The 25,967-nt window shown below is 47.2% G+C and overlaps 1 protein-coding gene across 2 annotated transcripts in view; it reads left to right on the top strand.

The window, feature by feature from the left end:
* The window catches only part of PLEKHM3 (pleckstrin homology domain containing M3), a 231,817-nt gene that overhangs the window by 190,129 nt on the left and 15,721 nt on the right, over positions 1-25,967 (top strand). For both annotated transcript variants that reach the window (XM_088461836.1, XM_088461837.1), the window contains exon 7: positions 3,599-3,756. In XM_088461836.1, coding sequence (XP_088317962.1) covers positions 3,599-3,756 — 158 coding nt within the window. The remainder of the gene's footprint in view (positions 1-3,598; positions 3,757-25,967) is intronic.

Genomic DNA, 25,967 nt, shown 5'->3' on the forward strand with positions numbered 1-25,967 from the left:
CTGTGTGTGACTCGCTGTGGCTGTGTGTGACCCGCTGTATCTGTGTGTGACCTGCTGTGGCTGTGTGTGACCCGCAGTATCTGTGTGTGACCCGCTATGGCTGTGTGTGACCCGCTGTATCTGTGTGTGACCCGCTGTGGCTGTGTGTGACCCGCTGTATCTGTGTGTGACCCGCTGTGGCTGTGTGTGACCCGCTGCCAGAGGGAACGTGGCACAATGATGTCGGTTGCTGTCAGGGATTGTAATACAAGCTCATAATTTAGGGCATGTATTCTCTTTCTCAGGTAGCACAGCTGCACTAGCATTTTTCACTTCTGTTCTTGCAGGGTTTAGCCTTGGAGATAGATAAAGTGGACAGAGATAAAGTACTAACCAATCAGCTACTAACTGTCATTTTTCACACAAAAGCAGACTGTAACATGACAGGAGCTGATTGGTTGGTACTTTATCCCAGGCCACTATCTGCATGGAGTTCACTATTGTTCCCACAGAAGTACTGGAATAAAAGTATTTGAGGGTTGGGTACGGGATGCATGCGCTCGGGATCCCGGGGGTCAGAATCCTTACACCAGCACCCCAACAAGGTTAGGGTACCGATACCTGTTGGTAAGTATCCTAACCCTTCTTCCCCACACTCTAAACCTAACCCTCCTCCCCTAGTGCCTAACCCTCCTCCCCTAGTGCCTAACCTAATCACCCCCCTTTAGTGCCTAACCCTCCTCCCCTAGTGCCTAACCTAACCCTCCTCCCCTAGTACCTAACCCTCCTCCCCTAGTACCTAACCCTCCTCCCCAGTGCCTAACCTAATCACCCCCCTTTAGTGCCTAACCCTTCTCCCCTAGTGCCTAACCTAATCACCCCCCTTTAGTGCCTAACCCTCCTCCCCAGTGCCTAACCTAAACACCCCCCTTTAGTGCCTAACCCTCCTCCACTAGTGCCTAACCTAATCACCCCCCTTTAGTGCCTAACCCTCCTCCCCTAGTGCCTAACCTAATCACCCCCCTTTAAGTGCCTAACCCTCCTCCCCTAGAGCCTAACCTAATCACCCCCCTTTAGTGCCTAACCCTCCTCCCCTAGTGCCTAACCTAATCACCCCCCTTTAGTGCCTAACCCTCCTCCCCTAGTGCCTAACCTAATCACCCCCCTTTAGTACCTAACCCTCCTCCCCTAGTGCCTAACCTAATCACCCCCCTTTAGTGCCCAACCCTCCTCCCCTAGTGCCTAACCTAATCACCCCCCTTTAGTGCCTAACCCTCCTCCCCTAGTGCCTAACCCTAACTACATATAGATATAGGGCCTGATTTAGCAGCGGTCGCAACTGCGATTATGCACGCAATTGGCCGACTATAGTGTTCTGCGCATGCGTATTTATCTCAATGCGCGAACACTCCAAAGCGATATGGACTTGTGACTACACAGACCCATGGTAGAGTGATTGATAGGAAGTACCGTTTAAGGGCAGTGACGGGGGAGTGGTCGGTGAAACGCAGGCGTGCATATATTAGCCACTGTGATGCCCTACGCAGCCCGAGCTCCCACTGCGTGCGATGAAGTTATCAGTATCTGAGTAAGGCAAGTGTGCATGGGACTCCGATGTTACCGATGTTTTCGCAAGGTAAGGTGGGCGTCCTTATGTTGTGCTGCAGAGGATTAGCATATGTTCGCAGTGAGACTGCGTGCATAATCGCTTTTGCGGTTTGTACTGAATCATGCCCATAGTTACACATTACAATGTGATAAACCTGCCTAGTTCCTCTGGACGTGGGTTTCCCTTTAGTTACTGCCGTGTAACCGTGGGGGGAAATGAGTGGCTACATTATGAGAGAAAGATTAGTAGCCCAGCTGGAAAGTCGTCGTTACATTCTGACAGACAGCACTGAGGATAATGCATTCACGAGGGAAACATAGATCTCGGCTGTCTGCAGATGGGAAACGGTAGCCAAACCCCAGTATAAACAATGTGACTGCCAGAGGGAATTAGGTTCCTCTTCCCGCAGTGATAGGGCCCTGTCTAACAGCGTTATTATTACTATTATCCCTTTATATATAAAGCACCCACATATTAGCAGCGCAGTACAAGACACCAATAACATGAGGCAGAAGGTAACAAGGGCTCTCACAGTTGATGTAAGGTTTGCAGATATTACAATTGTCCCGTCACCTGCGCGTCCTTACGTGTTGGGGTAGGAAAGTGACAGATTAACATAGAACCAATGACAAGGGCTTATGTCCCTTGTGCACTTATCATTAGGGAATATTGTAACGCTCTGTATACTGTAGTATGTATCCATTAGCATTTACTATTCTATTAGTTCTCAGTGGTCTTACTTTACATTCTGGGGTCAGGAAATAAAGACATAAAGTGTTTGTGGTGTCACTGCTTCTCCTTGTTGTGCTCTAAACTGGCATCTTTTACGTGTCCGATTGCAAGCTCTGCAGGCATATTCTTGCACCTGGGCCCACAACTCTCTATTTCCGCCACTGGTCCAACACAACGTTTGATCCGCCCTACTGTCTAATACATTGACATTTGCTTCACCCTACTGTGTAACACATTGAAGTTTGCTCTACCTTACTGTCTAAAACATTGACCTGTCTAACGTGCTGACCTTTGCTCTGCTCTACTGTCTAACACGACGTTTGCTCTGCCCTACTGTCTAACACGACGTTTGCTCTGCCCTACTGTCTAACACGACGTTTGCTCTGTCCTACTGTCTAACACGACGTTTGCTCTGCCCTACTGTCTAACACGACGTTTGCTGTGCCCTACTGTCTAACACGACGTTTGCTCTGCCCTACTGTCTAACACGACGTTTGCTCTGCCCTACTGTCTAACACGACGTTTGCTCTGCCCTGCTGTCTAACACGACGTTTGCTCTGCCCTGCTGTCTAACACGACGTTTGCTCTGCCCTGCTGTCTAACACGACGTTTGCTCTGCCCTACTGTCTAACACGTTGACCTGTCTAACATGCTGACGTGTGCTCTGCCCTACTGTGTAATGCGTTGATGTTTGCCCTTCTTTACTGTCTAACATGTTGATGTTTGCTCTGCCCTAGACTCTGCCCTACTGTCTAATGCATTGAAGTTTCCTCTTCCCTACTGTCTAAGGCGTTGATGTCTGCTCTGCCATACTGTCTTAATGTGTTGATGTCTGCACTGCCATACTGTCTAACATGCTGACGTTGCTGTTTTACTGTGTAACGCAGTGATGATTACTCTACCCTACATTCTACCACGATGACGTTTGCTCTGCCTTAGAGGTATATTTACTAAAGTGCGGGTATTTAGAAGTGGAGATGTTGCCCATAGCAACCAATCAGATTCTAGCTATTATCTTCTAGAAGGTGCTAGATAAATGATTAGTAGAATCTGGTTGGTTGCTATGGGCAACATCTCCACTTCTGAAAACCCTCCCCTTAGTAATTATACTCTTACTATGCATCTTGTTTGCTGTTTGCGGATTGTGTATCCTGATGATGTTTGCATTGACCCCTTTGTACAGTGCTGCGTCTTATAATACAATAAGGTTCCGTGTCTCCTGCGTTACAGAGCACAATTCAGGCATCTCCTAATATCCCCTCTCTGTTATTTGCACAGGTTGTTGAAGGCAAGTTGTCCCCTTTCCTCACCAAGGTGATTAAGTTTGCCACCTCCCATGTGTACAGCTGCAGCCTCTGCAGCCAAAAGGGCTTCATCTGCGAGATCTGCAACAACGGGGAGATCCTGTATCCCTTCGAGGAGAACTCCACCAGCAGGTAACTTGCTCTTTCTGCAACGTTTCTCCACCGCAGCAATAAACCATTCCTACCGCCCTCTTCTGTAGCTGTGTGACTAATACCCCCCTCTTCTGTAGCTGTGTGACTAATACCCCCCTCTTCTGTAGCTGTGTGACTAATACCCCCCTCTTCTGTAGCTGTGTGACTAATGCCCCCCTCTTCTGTAGCTGTGTGACCAATACCCCCCTCTTCTGTAGCTGTGTGACTAATACCCTCTCTTTTGTAGCTGTGTGACTAATACCTCCCTCTTCTGTAGCTGTGTGACTAATACCCCCCTCTTCTGTAGCTGTGTGACTAATACCCCCCTCTTCTGTAGCTGTGTGACCAATACCCCCCTCTTCTGTAGCTGTGTGACTAATGCCCCCCTCTTCTGTAGCTGTGTGACTAATGCCCCCCTCTTCTGTAGCTGTGTGACTAATGCCCCCCTCTTCTGTAGCTGTGTGACTAATACCCCCCTCTTCTGTAGATGTGTGACCAATACCCCCCTCCTCTGTAGCTGTGTGACTAATGCCCCCTCTTCTGTAGCTGTGTGACTAATACCCCCCTCTCCTGTAGCTGTGTGACTAATACCCCCCTCTTCTGTAGCTGTGTGACTAAAACCCCCCTCTTCTGTAGCTGTGTGACTAATACCCCCCTCTCCTGTAGCTGTGTGACTAATACCCCCCCTTCTGGAGCTGTGTGACTAATACCCCCTCTCCTGTAGCTGTGTGACTAATACCCCCCCTCTTCTGTAGCTGTGTGACTAATACCCCCCCTCTTCTGTAGCTGTGTGACTAATACCCCCCTCTTCTGTAGCTGTGTGACTAATACCCCCCTCTTCTGTAGCTGTGTGACTAATACCCCTCTCTTCTGTAGCTGTGTGACTAATACCCCCCTCTTCTGTAGCTGTGTGACTAATACCCCCCTCTTCTGTAGCTGTGTGACTAATACCCCCCTCTTCTGTAGCTGTGTGACTAATACCCCTCTCTTCTGTAGCTGTGTGACTAATACCCCCCTCTTCTGTAGCTGTGTGACTAATACCCCCCTCTTCTGTAGCTGTGTGACTAATACCCCTCTCTTCTGTAGCTGTGTGACTAATACCCCCTCTTCTGTAGCTGTGTGACTAATACCCCTCTCTTCTGTAGCTGTGTGACTAATACCCCCTCTTCTGTAGCTGTGTGACTAATACCCCCCTCTTCTGTAGCTGTGTGACTACTACCCCCCTTCTGTAGCTGTGAGACTAATACCCCCTCTTCTGTAGCTGTGTGACTAATATCCCCCTCTTCTGTAGCTGTGTGACTAATACCCCCCTCTTCTGTAGCTGTGTGACTAATACCCCCTCTTCTGTAGCTGTGTGACTAATACCCCCTCTTCTGTAGCTGTGTGACTAATACCCCCCTCTTCTGTAGCTGTGTGACTAATACCCCCCTCTTCTGTAACTGTGTGACTAATACCCCCCTCTTCTGTAGCTGTGTGACTAACACCCCCCTCTTCTGTAGCTGTGTGACTAATACCCCCTCTTCTGTAGCTGTGTGACTAATACCCCCCTCTTCTGTAGCTGTGTGACTAATACCCCCCTCTTCTGTAGCTGTGTGACTAATACCCCCCTCTTCTGTAGCTGTGTGACTAATACCCCCCTCTTCTGTAGCTGTGTGACTAATACCCCCCTCTCCTGTAGCTGTGTGACTAATACCCCCCTCTTCTGTAGCTGTGTGACTAATACCCCCCTCTTCTGTAGCTGTGTGACTAACTTGCATTGGTTACATAAAAGTGTCCGAGCTTTGTTACATATTTTGCTAGTTTATCTATTACTGTTGATCATGGTAACACTTATGTGAGGTACAGGCTGCTTCTAGCCCAGGACACTTCAAAGTTGATCATATATGAACATCTGTGAGAGGCATATACAGGCCCGGGCTACTTTACTGTATTTCCTATGTAGGTGTCTGCATTATGTTAGCCATAAGCACCAGTGTAGACCCCCAGCTCTGAGTCATTATTATTATTATTATTATTACTCAGAGCTATTTATATAACACCAGCACATTGCGCTTTACAATTGGGAACACAGTAATAAGATGTGACTGGGTAACAGCAGACAGAGGGGAAGGAGGGCCCTGCTCACAAGCTCACAATCTATAGGGAAATAGGAATTTGATACAGGGGGATACGTGCTGTATATAGAAAGTGCTTAGTGGTCTGTAATCCTACTATCCCACTCCCGGGACCTGTGGGAGGCTCATGATTTTTCGGGTAACCCGCGTACCCCCGGTACTTCTCTCGCATTCTGTTCACTTCCTAGTGAAGTCGGCAGGACAGGGAGAATCTTTTTGGGATTCTGCGTTCCCAGAGGAGGGGGAGGGGCCTGATAACGTGATTCTATGATAATCGCGTACTTTGACCCCACCCCCTATTTAAATATGCACAGTTCCCGCCATTTTTCTGCAAGGGAGAGGGGGCTAATGGCGCGAATAAACCTGCCCTGCCCCCATTGCCACCTGCCTGCATCTCGTCTCCGGGCTTCTCTCAGAGATGCCATTATTAAAGTAGGCAAGTAATGTCCGTAAGATCGATTCATACAGTGTTGGCCTGGAATCAGAGGCTTGTCCGGGTGTGGAAGAATACATGCCATACCCCTTTTACACCAGAGTTAAAACCAGGGTTATTGCTGGGTCTACCCAGGTTGCAACTCAGTGTAGAAGGGTCCCTGAAAAATAACCCGGGACAAGTGACCCAGCAATCCAACCCAGATAACTACCAGGGTCGGACCCAGGATCGACCTGGGTAATTGTGAAGTGTAAACGGCGCAACCCAGGTTATCCAACCCGGGTCATGCCTAAAATGACCTGATTGGTGGCTGTGGAGCAGTTACCTCCCACTTTTTATGACCTTACAAGTTTAGTAGGGCAGACCCAGTTCAGTGTGAACGGGGCTGACCTGAGAATAAACAGTGTCTGACCTGTTTTGGAACCATGTCTGGAAACCCTGGTCGGACCCGTTTTTTTGGTGGAAAAGAGGTATTAGTTTTGTGTGAACTGTACAGAGAGGAGTAGAGTCATTTAGGGAGGATAAGTGGGTAGTACTTGAAGAATCAAACTGTGCATTAAAAACCTTTTTCCTCAAAGTGAACCTTGACATTTTTGTTCTATACAAAGACACACAGCCTATTGACCAGAGGCGTATTTATGCCGGAGGGGGCTAGAGCGGCTGCCCCCTTCCCCCTCTGTGCAGTGGGCCATCTCCCTAAGGTTTTCTGGCTGTGCCATCTTTAGTGTGATCATTTCAGTGCCAGACACCATCTTTCTGCGCCGTATACCATTCATTGTGACCCAGGGGCAATACACACAGTATAGACACGCCAGTAATAAATTACACCTGGGCCACTTGGGTATAAAATAATCGATGTGAGCAATTTGGTCACGTTCTATAAAATATTTATTAAAACTAATTTGACGTTGAAGACAACATGATCTCATTGGGTCCCTTGGAGATGCATTTCCACTCACGTTTTTTCCTGGATATACGTACTCAGCGACACTTATTGTATCGATATGTATATAATATTAATTGGTGCGCTTAGGGAAGTGAACAAGTTAAACTTCTGTATCATTTTCTGACCCAAGAATAACTTCCCTTGAGTAATAGAAAGACTTTAATAGGAACATTGCTTTTAAAGTAAGCTTGGCCCGTCTGTTCAGCCTTATGACTAGAAATGTCAGGCCGTAATGTAAACATGACATACAACTGCTCCATAAAAAGGATGATAGAAAGGCTGCACGTGGAAAGCTGAGCATCTGTTATTGTTTTAGTCACATATAATAATTGGAAATGGAAGATTACTATAGATCGCGCTCCTACTTTATCCAAACACTTCCCTGTAATACAACCCAACCCTGCAGTAACGTGCCAAAGTATCCCAGCCAGTGAAACCGGGCCTAGCAGCCACTGCAACTTCATTAGGGTCCCGAAACAGCAGAAACCGCAATCCCTCTAATACAGCAGAGACAACAATCTCTCTAACACAGCAGAAACCGCAATCCCTCTAATACAGCAGAGACAACAATCCCTCTAATACAGCAGAGACAACAATCCCTCTAATACAGCAGAGACAACAATCTCTCTAATACAGCAGAAACAACAATCCCTCTAATACAGCAGAAACAGCAATCCCTCTAACACAGCAGAAACCGCAATCCCTCTAACACAGCAGAGACAACAATCCCTCTAATACAGCAGAAACAACAATCCCTCTAATACAGCAGAAACAGCAATCCCTCTAATACAGAAGAGACAACAATCCCTCTAACACAGCAGAAACCGCAATCTCTCTAATACAGCAGAAACAGCAATCCCTCTAACACAGCAGAAACCGCAATCCCTCTAATACAGCAGAGACAACAATCCCTCTAATACAGCAGAAACAACAATCCCTCTAATACAGCAGAAACAGCAATCCCTCTAATACAGAAGAGACAACAATCCCTCTAATACAGCAGAAACAGCAATCTCTCTAATACAGCAGAAACAGCAATCTCTCTAATACAGCAGAAACAACAATCCCTCTAATACAGCAGTAACAGCAATCCCTCTAATACAGCAGTAACAGCAATCTCTCTAATACAGCAGTAACAGCAATCTCTCTAACACAGCAGTAACAGCAATCCCTCTAATACAGCAGAAACAGCAATCCCTCTAATACAGCAGAGACAACAATCCCTCTAATACAGCAGAGACAACAATCCCTCTAATACAGCAGAAACAGCAATCTCTCTAATACAGCAGAAACAGCAATCCCTCTAATACAGCAGAAACACCAATCCCTCTAATACAGCAGAGACAGCAATCTCTCTAATACAGCAGTAACAGCAATCCCTCTAATACAGCAGAAACAACAATCCCTCTAATACAGCAGAAACAGCAATCTCTCTAATACAGCAGAAACAGCAATCCCTCTAATACAGCAGAAACAACAATCCCTCTAATACAGCAGAAACAACAATCCCTCTAATACAGCAGAGACAACAATCCCTCTAATACAGCAGAGACAACAATCCCTCTAATACAGCAGAAACAACAATCCCTCTAATACAGCAGAAACCACAATCCCTCTAATACAGCAGTGACAGCAATCTCTCTAATACAGCAGAAACAGCAATCTCTCTAATACAGCAGAAACAGCAATCCCTCTAATACAGCAGAGACAACAATCCCTCTAATACAGCAGAAACAACAATCCCTCTAATACAGCAGAAACAACAATCCCTCTAATACAGCAGTGACAGCAATCTCTCTAATACAGCAGAAACAGCAATCCCTCTAATACAGCAGAAACAGCAATCCCTCTAATACAGCAGAAACAACAATCCCTCTAATACAGAAGAGACAACAATCCCTCTAATACAGCAGAAACAGCAATCTCTCTAATACAGCAGTAACAACAATCCCTCTAATACAGCAGAAACAACAATCCCTCTAATACAGCAGTAACAGCAATCCCTCTAATACAGCAGAAACAACAATCCCTCTAATACAGCAGAAACAGCAATCCCTCTAATACAGCAGAAACAACAATCCCTCTAATACAGCAGAAACAGCAATCCCTCTAACACAGCAGAAACAGCAATCCCTCTAATACAGCAGAAACAACAATCCCTCTAATACAGCAGAAACAACAATCTCTCTAATACAGCAGAAACAGCAATCCCTCTAATACAGCAGAAACAGCAATCCCTCTAATACAGCAGAAACCACAATCCCTCTAACACAGCAGAAACAGCAATCCCTCTAACACAGCAGAAACAGCAATCCCTCTAATACAGCAGAAACAGCAATCCCTCTAATACAGCAGAAACAGCAATCCCTCTAATACAGAAGAGACAACAATCCCTCTAATACAGCAGAAACAGCAATCTCTCTAATACAGCAGTAACAACAATCCCTCTAATACAGCAGAAACAACAATCCCTCTAATACAGCAGTAACAGCAATCCCTCTAACACAGCAGTGACAACAATCCCTCTAATACAGCAGAAACAACAATCCCTCTAATACAGCAGAAACAGCAATCCCTCTAACACAGCAGAAACAGCAATCCCTCTAATACAGCAGACAACAATCCCTCTAATACAGCAGAAACAGCAATCCCTCTAATACAGCAGAAACAACAATCCCTCTAATACAGCAGAAACAACAATCCCTCTAATACAGCAGAAACAACAATCCCTCTAATACAGCAGAAACAGCAATCCCTCTAATACAGCAGAAACAGCAATCCCTCTAATACAGCAGAAACAACAATCCCTCTAATACAGCAGAAACAGCAATCCCTCTAATACAGCAGAAACAGCAATCCCTCTAATACAGCAGAAACAGCAATCCCTCTAATACAGCAGAAACAGCAATCCCTCTAATACAGCAGAAACAGCAATCCCTCTAATACAGCAGAGACAACAATCCCTCTAATACAGCAGAAACAGCAATCCCTCTAATACAGCAGAAACAGCAATCCCTCTAACACAGCAGAAACAGCAATCCCTCTAATACAGCAGAAACAACAATCCCTCTAATACAGCAGAAACAACAATCCCTCTAATACAGCAGAAACAACAATCCCTCTAATACAGCAGAAACAACAATCCCTCTAACACAGCAGAAACAGCAATCCCTCTAATACAGCAGAAACAGCAATCCCTCTAACACAGCAGAAACAACAATCCCTCTAATACAGCAGAAACAGCAATCCCTCTAATACAGCAGAGACAACAATCCCTCTAATACAGCAGAAACAGCAATCCCTCTAATACAGCAGAAACAACAATCCCTCTAACACAGCAGAAACAGCAATCCCTCTAATACAGCAGAGACAACAATCCCTCTAATACAGCAGAAACAGCAATCCCTCTAATACAGCAGAAACAACAATCCCTCTAACACAGCAGAAACAGCAATCCCTCTAATACAGCAGAAACAACAATCCCTCTAATACAGCAGAAACAACAATCCCTCTAATACAGCAGAAACAGCAATCCCTCTAATACAGCAGAAACAGCAATCCCTCTAATACAGCAGTGACAGCAATCCCTCTAATACAGCAGAAACAGCAATCCCTCTAATACAGCAGAAACAACAATCCCTCTAATACAGCAGAAACAACAATCCCTCTAATACAGCAGAAACAACAATCTCTCTAATACAGCAGAAACAGCAATCCCTCTAACACAGCAGAAACAGCAATCCCTCTAATACAGCAGAAACAGCAATCCCTCTAACACAGCAGAAACAACAATCCCTCTAATACAGCAGAAACAGCAATCCCTCTAATACAGCAGAAACAGCAATCCCTCTAATACAGCAGTGACAGCAATCCCTCTAATACAGCAGAAACAGCAATCCCTCTAATACAGCAGAAACAACAATCCCTCTAATACAGCAGAAACAACAATCCCTCTAATACAGCAGAAACAACAATCTCTCTAATACAGCAGAAACAACAATCCCTCTAATACAGCAGAAACAACAATCCCTCTAATACAGCAGAAACCACAATCTCTCTAATACAGCAGAGACAACAATCCCTCTAATACAGCAGTAACAACAATCCATCCCGGGTATAATAAAACAAGTTTCTACAACATGCACATAAAGAACATAATATATTCTGATCATTGAAGAAACCCCCGTCATTGGTGCAATCTCAGTCAGTTAATCACAAGTTGTCCGCGAGTGCTATCCACATCATAATTATCATCATCAGACCATTTGACCACACTCAAATGATATGTGCTAGGTGTTTGCATTTGTGCATATACACCCTTATTTTAGTTGGCAGAATGACTCTTCCCTACCCCATCCCACCTGTCTGGTCTCCTGGGCTGGCAACAGAAATCTTGGGTCCCGGGACACTCATACCTCTCTGGTCTCTCAGCCTCATTCCCCCTGTTTCTCTCAGCCTCATCTCTCCTGCCTCACTCAGCCTCATCCCTCCTGCATCTCTCAGGCTCATCCCCTGCGTCTCTCAGTCTTATCCACTCCTGCATCTCTCAGGCTCATCCACTCCTGCATCTCTCAGGCTCACCCCCTGCATCTCTCAGGCTCATCCACTCCTGCATCTCTCAGGCTCAGTCCCCTGCATCTCTCAGGCTCAGTCCTCTGCATCTCTCCAGCTCATACCCCCTGCATCTCTCAAGCTCATTCCCCCTGCATCTCTCAAGCTCATTCCCTCCTGCATCTCTCAGCCTCACCCCCTGCATCTCTCAGTCTTATCCACTCCTGCATCTCTCAGTCTTATCCACTCCTGCATCTCTCAGGCTCATTCCCCCTGCATGTCTCAGGCTCATTCCCCCTGCATCTCTCAGGCTCATTCCCCCTGCATCTCTCAGGCTCATTCCCCCTGCATCTCTCCGGCTCATTCCCCCTGCATCTCTCCGGCTCATTCCCCCTGCATCTCTCCGGCTCATTCCCCCTGCATCTCTCCGGCTCATTCCCCCTGCATCTCTCCGGCTCATTCCCCCTGCATCTCTCAGTCTCATCCAATCCTGCATCTCTCCGGCTCATTCCCCTGCATCTCTCCGGCTCATCCCCCTGCATCTCTCCTGCTCATCCCCCTGCATCTCTCCGGCTCATCCCCCTGCATCTCTCAGGCTCATTCCCCCTGCATCTCTCAGGCTCATTCCCCCTGCATCTCTCAGGCTCATTCCCCCTGCATCTCTCAGGCTCATCCCCCTGCATCTCTCAGGCTCATTCCCCTGCATCTCTCCGGCTCATTCCCCCTGCATCTCTCCGGCTCATTCCCCCTGCATCTCTCCGGCTCATTCCCCCTGCATCTCTCAGGCTCATTCCCCTGCATCTCTCAGGCTCATTCCCCTGCATCTCTCAGGCTCATTCCCCTGCATCTCTCAGGCTCATTCCCCTGCATCTCTCAGTCTCATCCATTCCTGCATCTCTCAGTCTCATCCATTCCTGCATCTCTCAGTCTCATCCATTCCTGCATCTCTCAGTCTCATCCACTCCTGCATCTCTCAGTCTCATCCACTCCTGCATCTCTCCGGCTTATCCCCCTGCATCTCTCCGGCTCATCCCCCTGCATCTCTCAGGCTCATTCCCCCTGCATCTCTCAGGCTCATTCCCCCTGCATCTCTCAGGCTCATTCCCCCTGCATCTCTCAGGCTCATTCCCCCTGCATCTCTCAGGCTCATTCCCCCTGCATCTCTCAGGCTCATTCCCCCTGCATCTCTCAGGCTCATTCCCCCTGCATCTCTCAGGCTCATTCCCCCTGCATCTCTCAGGCTCATTCCCCCTGCATCTCTCAGGCTCATTCCCCCTGCATCTCTCAGGCTCATTCCCCCTGCATCTCTCAGGCTCATTCCCCCTGCATCTCTCAGGCTCATTCCCCCTGCATCTCTCAGGCTCATTCCCCCTGCATCTCTCAGCCTCATCTCTCCTGCCTCTCTCAGACTCATTCCCCCTGCCTCTCTCAGGCTCATTCCCCCTGCCTCTCTCAGGCTCATTCCCCCTGCCTCTCTCAGGCTCATTCCCCCCTGTGTCTATCAGCCTCACCCCCCTGCGTCTCTCAGTCTCATCCACTCCTGCATCTCTCAGCCTCACCCCCCCCCCTGTGTCTCTCAGCCTCACCCCCCTGCATCTCTCAGCCTCACCCCCCTCCTGCATCTCACATCCTGGCCCTGCATCTCTAAAAATCATCCCCCTTTCAGCCACATCCCCCCTAGAGTCTCTGAGCCACAACGCCCCCCAACCATGTCTTGCAGTTCCTTCCTACTGGGTCTTTCTGGCACATCCCCGTGTCTCTCCAGCATATCCCCTATGTCTCTACATCCAGCCCCCCCCCCCACGCAACCCCCGTCCGCTCCTTGTCTCTCTCCATCTCTAGACCATACTTACCTTCTGCTGCTCCTGTGCCGTACAGTGGCGCAATGTCATGACTTCACCCACGCTGCACCCACAAAAAAACTTTATTGTACCAGCCGCCAAGCTCCATCTTCGTGCATGTGCAATGTTAACTACTGCAGTGGCACAGGCAAGAGGGGCAGATGAACTGGATTGCCAAGATTCCTGATGGGTCCCTTGAAAATCTCATGCCCCTCTGTCGGCAGGCCTGCCAGGCACAGGTATAGCCGGTATACCAAAATCATGCATCTCTGAACAGATGCATTTGCATGCATTCACTCTTCTTATCATACCCAGAGTGATTGCACTTAAGATGTACTGCACAAATTACTCTGCATGTACCTTTATGCATGCGCCATGTGTCTGACACGTGCGCTGTCTACCAATCATCAGTCGACTGCGTAAATATCGGCTTTGCGTACATTTTGGAATCAGGTCCACAGATTAAAGTGTCACTATCAGGATCACTGGACACTGCGGAAGCAGCTCAGGATACAAAAATATTCATACTAAATAAACTGACTTTTACTGAGTTCAGCATGAAAATTCCGCTATCACAAGGATATATGCTGTACAGGTGCAGCTTACTACAGTATATAAGACCAGTTCTAGCTGCATGATATTTAAAACCAATTACAATGCTTAGCATACTTTATAGTGCAATAAACTAAACAACTAATGCTGCCCTTACAACCTTTGGGCTGGGCTGCCTAGGGGAAGCTTGAACCCAGATACAGCAACTTCTTGGCCTCGCGCCAGCAGCCTGCCTACCCCAGAACCACCTGTGATACACAGACATGATCACCTGTATATTACAGTCAGGACACATGCCCTCACACGTACCTATAGAGGACACACCCAGCCTCCTGATGTCTCCCCCTCTGCTTTGACTCTTGACATCTGAACCCCCATCTTGTGACTACTCAGCAGCTATGAGCAATCAGTCTGGGCCGCATGGACCTCTGACACCGCGAGACACCACAGGTATGCTCACCTGAGATCAGAACGCTGGGAATTCTCTTTACTTCTAACAGTACATTGCTTTGAAAGTCAGTTCCTATTGGCCAGTGACTGGAGCAGCCCCGCCCAGGCCCCCCGAGGCTACATGTAGGCAGCAGATTAATGAAAACACCAATTAAATGTCACATAACGGAGCTCGGCCGCCACAAGCGATCAGTACGACCTACATGCGCAGTGTCTGCCTATGACTGGAGTAGATGCAAATTATTTCAAAGCAAAGTTATCATCGGACGCCTGGTTTATGGTGGTGGGAAAACAGCACAATTGCAGAATATTACATGAATGCTGTATTGGGTGAATGAGACGTCCATGGCTTATGGAAAACATTGGCAGCAGGCTCATAAAGACCATTCAACAACCACATGGGCCTCTGTAGATGGGGTAATCTATACACCGCTCCCTTCATGGGTGTATTTGTAATGGGTGCAGGCTGTCCCATGCTATAAACCAGCGGCAGGGAACAGGGGTAAATTACCCCACATGGGGTAAAAATTAAATTCCTGGGGGTAATGTACGGACAGCCGGGCATGCATATGAATCATTCTAGAATGATTCATATGCATGCCCGGCTGTGCCGCAGGGAGGCTGTAAGCCGGACGCCCGCTGTGATGTTATTACCAGCGGGCGCCTGGCTCCTTCCCTGCAGCACCGCGTTAGCCGGAGGCTGGAGTTCTCTTCTGAACTTCAGCTTCCGCCTCTCTCCATGCGCACTATGATGTCTTTCCCATAGTTCCGAGGAGCAGCCGGGCGGACAGGACGGCGGCGGATGCAGGAGCAGGAATTAAGGTAAGTGGGTTTTTGGGTTTTTTTTTTTCTACAAGCGGCACTACAGGGGCATTATATAGGGGCACTACTACAGGGGCATTATATAGGGGCACTACTACAGGGGCATTATATAGGGGCACTACTACAGGGGCATTATATGGGGGCACTACTACAGGGGCATTATATGGGGGCACTACTACAGGGGCATTATATGGGAGCACTACTACAGGGGCATTATATGGGAGCACTACTACACGGGCATTATATAGGGGCATAACTATGGGGGCATTACTACAGGGGAATTATATGGGGGCACTACTATATGATTTCCTTCCTTTCAAATCAAGGGGGTAATGTCGGCGTATCTAAATATATTTTGGGGTAAAAGGTAAAAAAGTTCCCTGACCCCTGCTATAAACGCTCCGTCCATAGTCTACATACTTATCTATGCTGACGCAACTGTATTCTTCGGGGAAATGGTGCCTGCGTGAGGGAGGGTGGGGTCACATGGAGACTGCATACGGTCCCCCTCCTCTCTTAAATTGCCCCTGCCTCACATCAGGAAAGGTGCTGCTACATGGGGTGGAGATGATCGCTCGGTACCATTACGTAACCAATAGCAATGACCCTGCCTCTTCTAAGGGACTCGCTAATTGCAGGGACATAGGGCCCAATTCAGACCCGCTCGCTAGGCTGCATCCGCACCCAGCCGTCAGGGGCAGAGAGTGCAAATTCTGCGATTGCACGGCATGGCTTCGGGACGCCCACTATGTCTTAGCGAGCGGCAGCAGTGTGATCGCATGCCGGTCTACTGACGCCCACTTTCCCTTCGCAACACACATCATGTCCTGGAAGTGTATTTAACAATCGGTAACATCGAACACCATCGGAGGCATACGCAGTGCTTAAGGTTGACCCTACCGCAAGCACTGCGAGTGCTTCAGTCAAAATACAGCCAGGTGACGTGTACAATGACGCTCCACTTTAATTATGCACGCCCAAAGAATGCCGTTTTGACGCTCAGACACGCCTGCGTTCACACATCCACTCCCCCGTTTTCTCGGTCCTTCCCCTGCCACCACCCACGAACGGCGCATTCTGTCACTCATAGCAGCAGGCTGTCTGCGCAGATAGAAAAAAATCATCCGGCTGCGTGCGAATGCAGCCTAGCGAGCGGGTCTGAATCAGGCCCACGGTCCTCACGACACTGCGATACCACCCACGCTGTCCTTTGTGCCCGCGCTTTGCACTCCTATGCTGGCAAATATCCAGCTCCGGGTGTGTTAAGGGATTCCGTGAACTGTAACCTGGCGGATATACCGCCTTAAGCTCTCGTTGGATTTGCTTTATGTTTATTCCGCCTGTACTGTAGGCTGGAATTGCTGGAAATGAATGTGCAGTTTCTTACCCTGTATTACGTTGCATTACGCTTGCCCAGTCATCGCAACACTGGAACTTGTGCTTTTCCCCACTCCTGCCCTTTGATGATATTCTTTCCTTGGCTTTCCATGCTGCCATCATGTTAGACTCCGGCGTTCATGAAACATTAGCAAGTTGTGCTGCCTGGGTCATTAAAGCTCCTGCCAAATGCCCCCCCAACAACCATCTCTACGAGTCGCTGAGGTCTTCTATTGCAGGAATGCTGTCTATATTTGTTGGCAGCTAATGGGTGCACAGTCTGCAGTGTATCTATGGTATCTATACATGACTCTGACTGTACTCGGTTGTTATCAGGTCTGGATAAACCATCATGTTACCTAGGCACCAGCCTGGGGCCCGGGGTGCCTTCCACCCCGCCACTCTTACCAGTGGGCAGCAGAAGGACACGTAGGTCGCCCAACAGGTGATCTACATTATACTAATCCTCTGCTTCCCAGGACCAGCCACCATTATATTGCACCCCTGATCAGTGGTCCAGCATCCCCACATGCCACCATATACCACTACACGTGCCACCATATACCACCCCACGTGTCACCATATACCACCCCACGTGTCACCATATACCACTACACGTGCCACCATATACCACCCCACGTGTCACCATATACCACCCCACGTGCTACTCGGACCATGATCAATATTATGTCCCCAATCACGCCTATTAAATTTAATCTGTTTCATTGTAAGATCTCTATGTGAGTATTTTATATTACAGAAGTATTTTTTATGTGTTACATCGGATATGATTGAACTTACTGGAACCTACACTGACCCAGATGGGCCACTGGTCATTACTAGAGGCTCTGGCGCTACTAATGTCCAGGTACATTAAGGGGCAGATTCCGTTAAGTTTATATCAGATGTAACATAATTAGGGGTCTATGTACTAAGCAGTGACAGAGTGATAAGTTTCCCAACTGTCATTTTTCAAACACAGCCTGTGAGATGACAGTTGGGAGCTGATTGGCTGGCACTTATCACAGACTTATCACCTTTCACTCTGTCACTTATCACTGCTTAGTACATAGACCCCTTAATCTTGTTACATATTCACTGAGTGGGCAAATTATTATGACCACCTGGGTTAGTACTTTCTTGGCCAACTTATGCCCTTAATACATCCTTCTGATCCTTGTAGGCATGGGTTCTTCTAACTGCCGGTATGTTTTGCGGGAAATATCAGCCCAAATGCGATGAACTGCGCCTTCTAGTCCGTAAAGGTTTGATGGTGGCGCCGTAGCAGAACTACTTGTCAGCTCTCCTGTCCAGGCTTCCGTGCTGTCCTCACCCTACTACCATCTGCATGGTGTAATTGGAAACATGATACATCAGCCCACGTGATCCATTTCCAATCCTTTACTGTCCTGTCTCCTGTATTCCTGAGCAAACTCGGAGGCATTTCACCTTGTCTGCAGCAGATAGCAATGGCGTACCGACAGGCCACTGCTGGTGTAGCTCATGCCATGTGATGAGTGGCGTGCTGTTCTGTGAGAGGCCATCTGACTCTATTGCCCATCTGTGGGACTGAACAAATCTGCCCACTCTCTGTTCCGCTCGAGCATCCAGTAGTTGCTTATGACCACAGGCTCAGACCCAGTTTCTTGTCTGTTAATCCAACCTGTGTACACTGTGTACCAACTGCCACTCTTGCACAATTCACCAGTACAGCTGCTTTGCTAATGCTCGCAGCAGCGATCGCCAACAATCATTCCATGTTCAAGGTCCATCAGATCACATTGTATACCCATTATTTCATGAGTGATACACGTCATTAGTCTCTGCATACCCTTACCTATCCTTTACACTTCACTTTTCTTATTATAGCGGTGCCTTGGGGTGGCTTAGCTGAGCTAGTTTGGGGGTGTCCTGCGCTCTGGATTTGAACCCTAGTATGTTAGGGACCTACCTTTACAGAGGTTACCCGGATGTGGTGGGTAGGCCCATAACATTGGCCAAGATTATGCCAAAAACCTCTATTTACTGCAAAATGTATTTATTTACATATAATCAGTTAATTTGGAGTTGTGCACTTGTATTCTTTTTGTGTATATATCAATTGTCTCCACAGGTAGCACCTCCAATTTTATATATATACGGAAAGCATAGAAACTGGGCACACCCTGAACACATTATATATATATATATATATATATATATATATATATATATAACTGTTACATTTAGTGTAATATTCATTATAGCTGTATTGCTTTTTTCACTTTGTACATTTTAATTTTTTTTTTAGTAGCATACATTACCAGATATATGGCTGCTGGCAGTGAGCAACGTCAAATGATTATCTGGATAACCAAAGAGCTGTTTTGACATTCAAGGATTGAGAAGATATTACAGCCAGGGGCATTGCTCTAAATGAGTTATGCTAAGGTTGCTTCTTCCTCTGTCTTAGCTAATACAGGTTGAGTCTCCCATATCCAAAATGCTTGGGACCAGGGGTATTTTGGATATCGGAATATTCCGTAATTTGGAATATTTGCATAAGATAATGAAATATCTTGGGAATGGGACCCCAATATACACACAGAATGCATTTATGTGTTATATACACCTTATACACACAGCCTGAAGGTCATTTTATATTATATTTTTAATATTGTGCATCAAAAAAAGTTTGTGTACATACATGAAATTCATTTATATTTCATATACACCTTATACACACAGCCTGAAGGTTGTTTTCTACAATATTTTTAATAATTTGTGCTTTAAACAAAGTTTGTGTACATTGAGCCATCAGAAAGCAAAGGTTTCACTTTCTCAGTCATGCTAAAAATATTCCGTATTTTGGAATATATGGATATGGGAGTCTCAACCTGTAATGTATAAAACAAGTACATTGGTCTAAATGGGTAAATTGGTCTGAACGATAACGATCGTTTGAGCGTTCAGTCGTTTGCAAATCGTTTGCAAAAGTGTCTAAAACGACCAGCGATACGCGCGCCCGCTGGTCGTTTAGACATCTATCATCTTTCCAACATGCTGGTCAGCCTGACGATATTGTCAGGTTCAGCTTGTTTCCAGATGATTGATGACCCTGCACTGAGCGTTTGCTCGTTCAGTGCAGGCTCATCGCACGACTGACAAACGACTGAACCATTGCAATGTCGTAATCGTGCCGTCGTTTTCAGATCTTCTAGTGGATACCCCCCTTAAGAGGTAGTAATCACACAGATCATTACCGTAAGTTAATCATTGGGGGGGGGGTGATTGTGAGTTGGCTCAAGGCAAAAAAAAGCGAATGAGTAACTTTGAGCCAGGGCAAACCATGTTGTACTGTGGTGCAGACTGATGGATAGACGGTAACTAGGTAGACAATCAATAGACAGTGAATGGTTGACAGGGACAAAATGTTGACATGCAAATAGTTGACACCGAAAAGGTTGACACATTTTCTTTTATTTTAGCCCTAAACCTCCCGCTAATGCCTAACCCTGTCTGTCCTCTTCCGCAGCCAAACCCGAACTCTCAACCAAGTGCCTAACCCTAAACATCATGAAAACCAGATGTTGACATTTTGTGTTGACCATTTACATGCCGACCCTTTGATTACGTCGACCATTTATCGATCGACCTTTTGACCTGTCTACCTTTTTACCCTCTTGACCTAAATCCCTGTCTACATTCTGGTGTCTTACCTTGTGTGTCTAGTTACCCTCTAGCTACAGTAACACCCGGATACCCTGGCACTGCAAGGTGGCAATTACATTTAGTATTTTGCATGCAGAGTAAATACTGGCTGCTCCTCCATGTAGCCCAGAAGTGCTGGACAGCTTTATTCTTATTTTGGGTACACACCTACAGTAAACGACCGGCAATCGTGCCGTGGTTCAAGGCGTTCTGCCTTCACCCTGGACATTGCATGATTGCCGGTACACACTGCACGCTCTAATGAATGACGGAACGATTACTTGTTCTGTCCCTCGTTAATGGTGCCGCATGCGATATCATGTGATTAGCTGTGCCACGACACGATAACGCATGCGTCCGCCGGAGCGCGCAAATCGGGCATACACACTGCACTATATGGCCGGTTTGACGTTCCGATTTGGCTAAATCGCCCAGATCGGGCCGATATCGTGCAGGTGTGTACCCAGCCTTACACTGCAATTTAGATTTCAGCTTGGACATAAATTCCTCCCAAATCTGAATTTCTCTGCACAGCTTCCATCTCCCCCACTTGCAGTGCAGCAGGGTTCTGCCAAGGTGCAAAGTTATATACGGCGGCCAATCTGAGTGGCCATAGACTCAGTCAGGGAGTCGATGTTTGCCTAATCTGCATCGGATGCTGCGTACGTGTACCGATTTGTGGACAGCTGCGATGGATCAGGTGGGGGTCTCAGTACAGGTCCCGGCCGCTGTTCCATTAGCCTATTTCGTACATTCTCAGCTGCTTCAGCATCAGCGTACATCTCATAGCGCACAGGCCCTGATTCAGAGCCAGACGCTCTGACAGAGCGCTCGCTCTGAATCAGGGCCGTCCTTAATTTTTAGAGCGGCCTCCTGGCCGCTCGTATAGGTGTGGGTTACCACCCACAGCTATAGCGAGCAGCCTGGAAGATGGTCGCGATCGGGCTTGCGACGAGACCCTTGTGGTAGGGTCCCGTTGCCGCAAGCCCTGGAGTGCTTTTGGCTCTATCAGAGTCGAGAGCACTCCCACTGACATCACTTGTGATGTCACTCCCACTGACATCACTTGTGACGTCAGTGGGGCCGGCCCCAGACGGTAGGCGTTCCCATGGGAATGCCTCCGTCTGGGCAGCCACGCCCCCGGCACGCCCACCAAAGGGGGCGTGCTGTCACTCACCATTGACAGCACGCCCCCTTTGGTACGAGACCCGGAGCGACGGCTTGCCCGTCGCTATCCGGGACTCCCGCATGCGCACGACGGAGCCGGCTCCGTCATGCGCACTGGGCCAACACTGACCCGCTTGCGAGCGCTCAGCGCTCGCGAGCGGGTCTGAATCAGGCCCACAACAGTCCTGATTTTCAGGTATCTACGTGATCAGATCTGCTTCTGCGTTTAGCCTCCTCCTCCGCTGTAATCCCGGGCACTTCTCAATGTAAACTCCCAGCGTTGGTCTGAAATTAAAAACTCCTCTGCCTGACAGTTGTCCCATTAATACTCAGTGGTACTATAGCTCCACCTTACTTACTGACGACCTTATATATATATATATATATATATATATATATATATATATATATATATATATATATATATATATATGAGATCCCCAAAACACTAGAGATCATTTACTAACAAGACAAAGTATATGACACAGTCTATTTTCATAGACTTTGTCAGGTGCTAAATACAGTATGTGCACTGAACCACATGAACCAATCAGATCACGGCTTTCTTGTATAACTCGCATTAGACAGATACAATCTCATTTCTAATTGGTTGCTGTGGCTCAATGATTCCCCTAATTGCAATGTTAATAAAGTAAGCCCCACTGTCTTCTCTTGTCAGCGCCCTCACCTTGAGAGGTAACTAATTTTCAGTTCATCAGAAAGTGCCCATCTTCCCTAACCATGTCTGATCACGGATAAAGGGATCCCGCACTGACTGACTGAAGTGTTTATTGTGTTCCCATTTGAGAAATGATTAGCAGACCAAGGAATTCTGTAACAGGTAAACACTAAAGTTCATTCAACTTCTTAAACAATTTGTGGACCCATAAATTATCTGAGCTGCCAGCGGGGAAGTTACCCGTCCTTCACTTGATTTCTGGAGACTGGTTAAGCTCACACAAATGTCCTTTGTCTGGCAATAAATGTCATTACTCACTGTCCGTTCACTTTGCTGCCAAAACATGTTTATTTGTCTGACTACAGCTTTGTCCCTGTTAAAAATAATAATTTTTTTTTTCCACTGCTGGAACTGGGGCCTTTTAATACAAATAAATGTCTCCTTCCGTAGTCTTCAATCAAAGTTATCATTATCAAATGAAAGGGTGGGATGTATCCATTGAGGCCGCCTGGAACACCGTCATTATCAGCTGCATGGTATATACAGTACGTTTCAGCTCTCCACCAGATACTGGTAACGTGGCATATGGGAAAATCGTTCTGCTTTAGCTATGGATTGCACAATTACGCAGAATGTTACTCTTATCATATGCAAGAGGAGGGTGATGATTTTTTGACCTAGGTTGCCGTAAAATCCAGTTATTCTCCCCTCCATTATTTTATCCTCCAGATACCTGTGGTGTGTACAATATGAGGATTGTAACCGTCCATAGTCACTACAACTTGGCACCATAGTTGTCCACCATGGATGGGTAGAAACCATCAATGGTTTACTAACGATGGCCGATGGTTTGCCATGGATTGGGAGTTCCAATGTTTAAACAAAAAAACATCACTTTGTATTGCTCGCCTCCGGTCGTTTGCGCATGCGCAGACTTGTACCGACAATGGTATAACCATTGGTGGTTGTCCCCCGATGGTTAAAAACATTGAACATCGATTGGTTACCCCGTCGTTGGACAACCCTAGCCTACACTCCCTGAATGTCCGGGAGACTCCCGACTGTCGTACTCCCAAAAGAATAGACTGTCCTCCCTGATCCGCCCGCTTCCAATGTCCGGTAGCTGGATAACATGATACATGCACTCCCCCTCCCCCACACCGCACCATGTTGAGCAGGGGGGGGGTGCAGTCGCGGCGTTCACCATTCCAATCTACACTCCAAGCACCTCCCCCAGCTGACCGAGATCTCCCGGTGTGTATGTTTGGCACCTTTTGCTGTGTGTTGCCAGAATAGCCTTGTTATAATGGTGGCTGGAGATGATCTAGTGAGCCTTGTGACACAATATTAATTTAGTGTGTTTGTCAGTGAGGTGTGATGGTTTAGTTGCAAGGATATTGTGTACAAGATTGTGTAATTGCCACACTGAAAGGTTAAAGATGGCATTGAGCGTGACTCTCCTTTCATGTGTTAGCAATGTTAGGTTCTAAGGGCCTGATTCAGAGCCGCTCGTAAGTGGCAGCTCGTTCGCTCCGAGCGATGTTTGCCCAACTGCGCATGCGTACGGATCGTTATACGCATGCGCGAACCAGTCAGTGCGGCCGAAATTCATGTGCTCGCAAAATAGCGAATGCCTGATAATTTGAGTGACAGGAGGAGGCGTATGTGGGTGGTAACAGGGGAAGGTGCTTGAAAACGGGGAGTGGAGATCCGATCGCAGGCGTGCTTAAAGGTCAAAACGGGCGTTTTAGGGGTGTGCATAATTAATACAGCAGCGTCATTGACCACGTCACTGGGTTATTTTATAGCCAGAACTGCTCGCAAAATTGTGGTAGCTAAAACCAACCACAAGAATAGCGAGCAGTTCATACCCTGGTCGATGTACTCGATTAATCTAATAAATAGCGGACATGACGTAGGATGCGAGCGGACAGGGGGCGTAGTTTCCCAAAAAACGACCGCAAGTTTTGTTCGCTCGTTCAGACCTAGAGGAGTGAACAGACCGCAAACAGCGAACGGTTCATTTGAATAGCCACCCCTATTTTCTGGACGAGCGAGCGCAAATAGCGACCGGCTCTGAATCAGGCCCTATGTTATTAGGAAGTTGCATCGGCCACCTGCCTGTTCTTGCTCATAGTGTCAGACCTTTGGGATAGCCGCTGTATGTGCAGTAACTTACCCGACCACTAGGTTATTACACATCAATGACACATGCAGTAGTATGTGTATTCTATAGAAGTAGATAAAGGGATTATAGGGAAAAGATGATGAACAACTTTATACATTCTACATACAACTACATTTTCATATACTTTACCATTTAAAATGTAATCCCTTAATTTGCTAAACCACTGCTGTGGGGGTGATTCAAAGGTGGGGCGCAGCTGTAATCGTGCTGCGACTTTTGCCGCAGACACTACTGCGTCTTTTTTTGCTAATGCCACATCCATTGGGTGTCCAATTGAGACGACCCACCAGCTGAGGCTCAAATCCGCCGATGACACTTCTATTGGCGCACCATCAGACATTGCACCTGCCAATGTTAGGCGCAGAATGTCCAAGAGACCTTGGCCGTCTTTGTCAGTACAACTGTGTCTTTAGAAGCCGTTACTGACACCGCGATGCCCGCCACTGTTAGCGTTACCATCCAGAAATGCCCTTAGAAATTGCACGAATCTCAATGTACTGTAAGTTCAGTCTGCATCTCCTGGCGGTAAACATCAGGGCGCATGCGCGGAGAAGAACCGCATCCAATGCTTTACCTGCGTCCACCTCTGAAACTCATCCAATGTTTTACCTGCGTCCACCTGTGAAACTCATCCGATACTTGACCTGCGTCCACCTCTGAATCACCCCCCCCTGTAGGTGTTACATAGAAAGACATATTACAGCTATTTACTATACTTGAACTATTCCATCATGTTTAGATGATTACAGAAACATTACAGATGCCATAAAAAAAATGTTCTCAAATTATAAAACAATCATGGCGGTTTTACTTCAACATTGTAGTGACCCTGCGCTACTCCTGGTGATTTCTGTGTGTGTGTGTGTCAGCTTTCTTATACCGAAAACGTTCTAGACTAAAGTAAACACATGCCGACCTGTTTCATTAACCACATTTCTGCTTTGTCTCAGCCGCCCAGATAAACGACACAAGAATAACACAAAGGACGACATTTTTTTACTCAAAAGCTCCCAGCAAAGTAAAAGAAAGGGATTGTGAGCTTAGCCCAGAATGTAATATTTGTCCTGTGCTGACAGAAATTGTTCTGAAGACACATTACAAGCTGAAAACACATTTTTTTTATAAAAAGTATCCTATATAGTCGTGTACAACAGTGACTTGCACTGTGCTGAGCAATACTGGAGCCAATCGCCTGCACACTTAGGGGGTCATTCAGACCCACTCGCGAGCGGCAGTACGCTCGCAAGTGGGTCGATGTTCCCCACTGCGCATGCGCATGACGGAGGGAGCTCCGTCGTGCGCATGCGCGAGACCCGGGGAGCGACGGGCTTCCCATCGCTCCGGGTCTCGCACCAAAGGGGGCGTGCTGTCGATGTTGATTGACAGCACGCCCCCTTTGGT

This window comes from Taudactylus pleione, unplaced genomic scaffold (assembly GCF_031769625.1).
Source record: "Taudactylus pleione unplaced genomic scaffold, aTauple2 ptg001109l, whole genome shotgun sequence".
Classification (NCBI taxonomy): domain Eukaryota; kingdom Metazoa; phylum Chordata; class Amphibia; order Anura; family Myobatrachidae; genus Taudactylus; species Taudactylus pleione.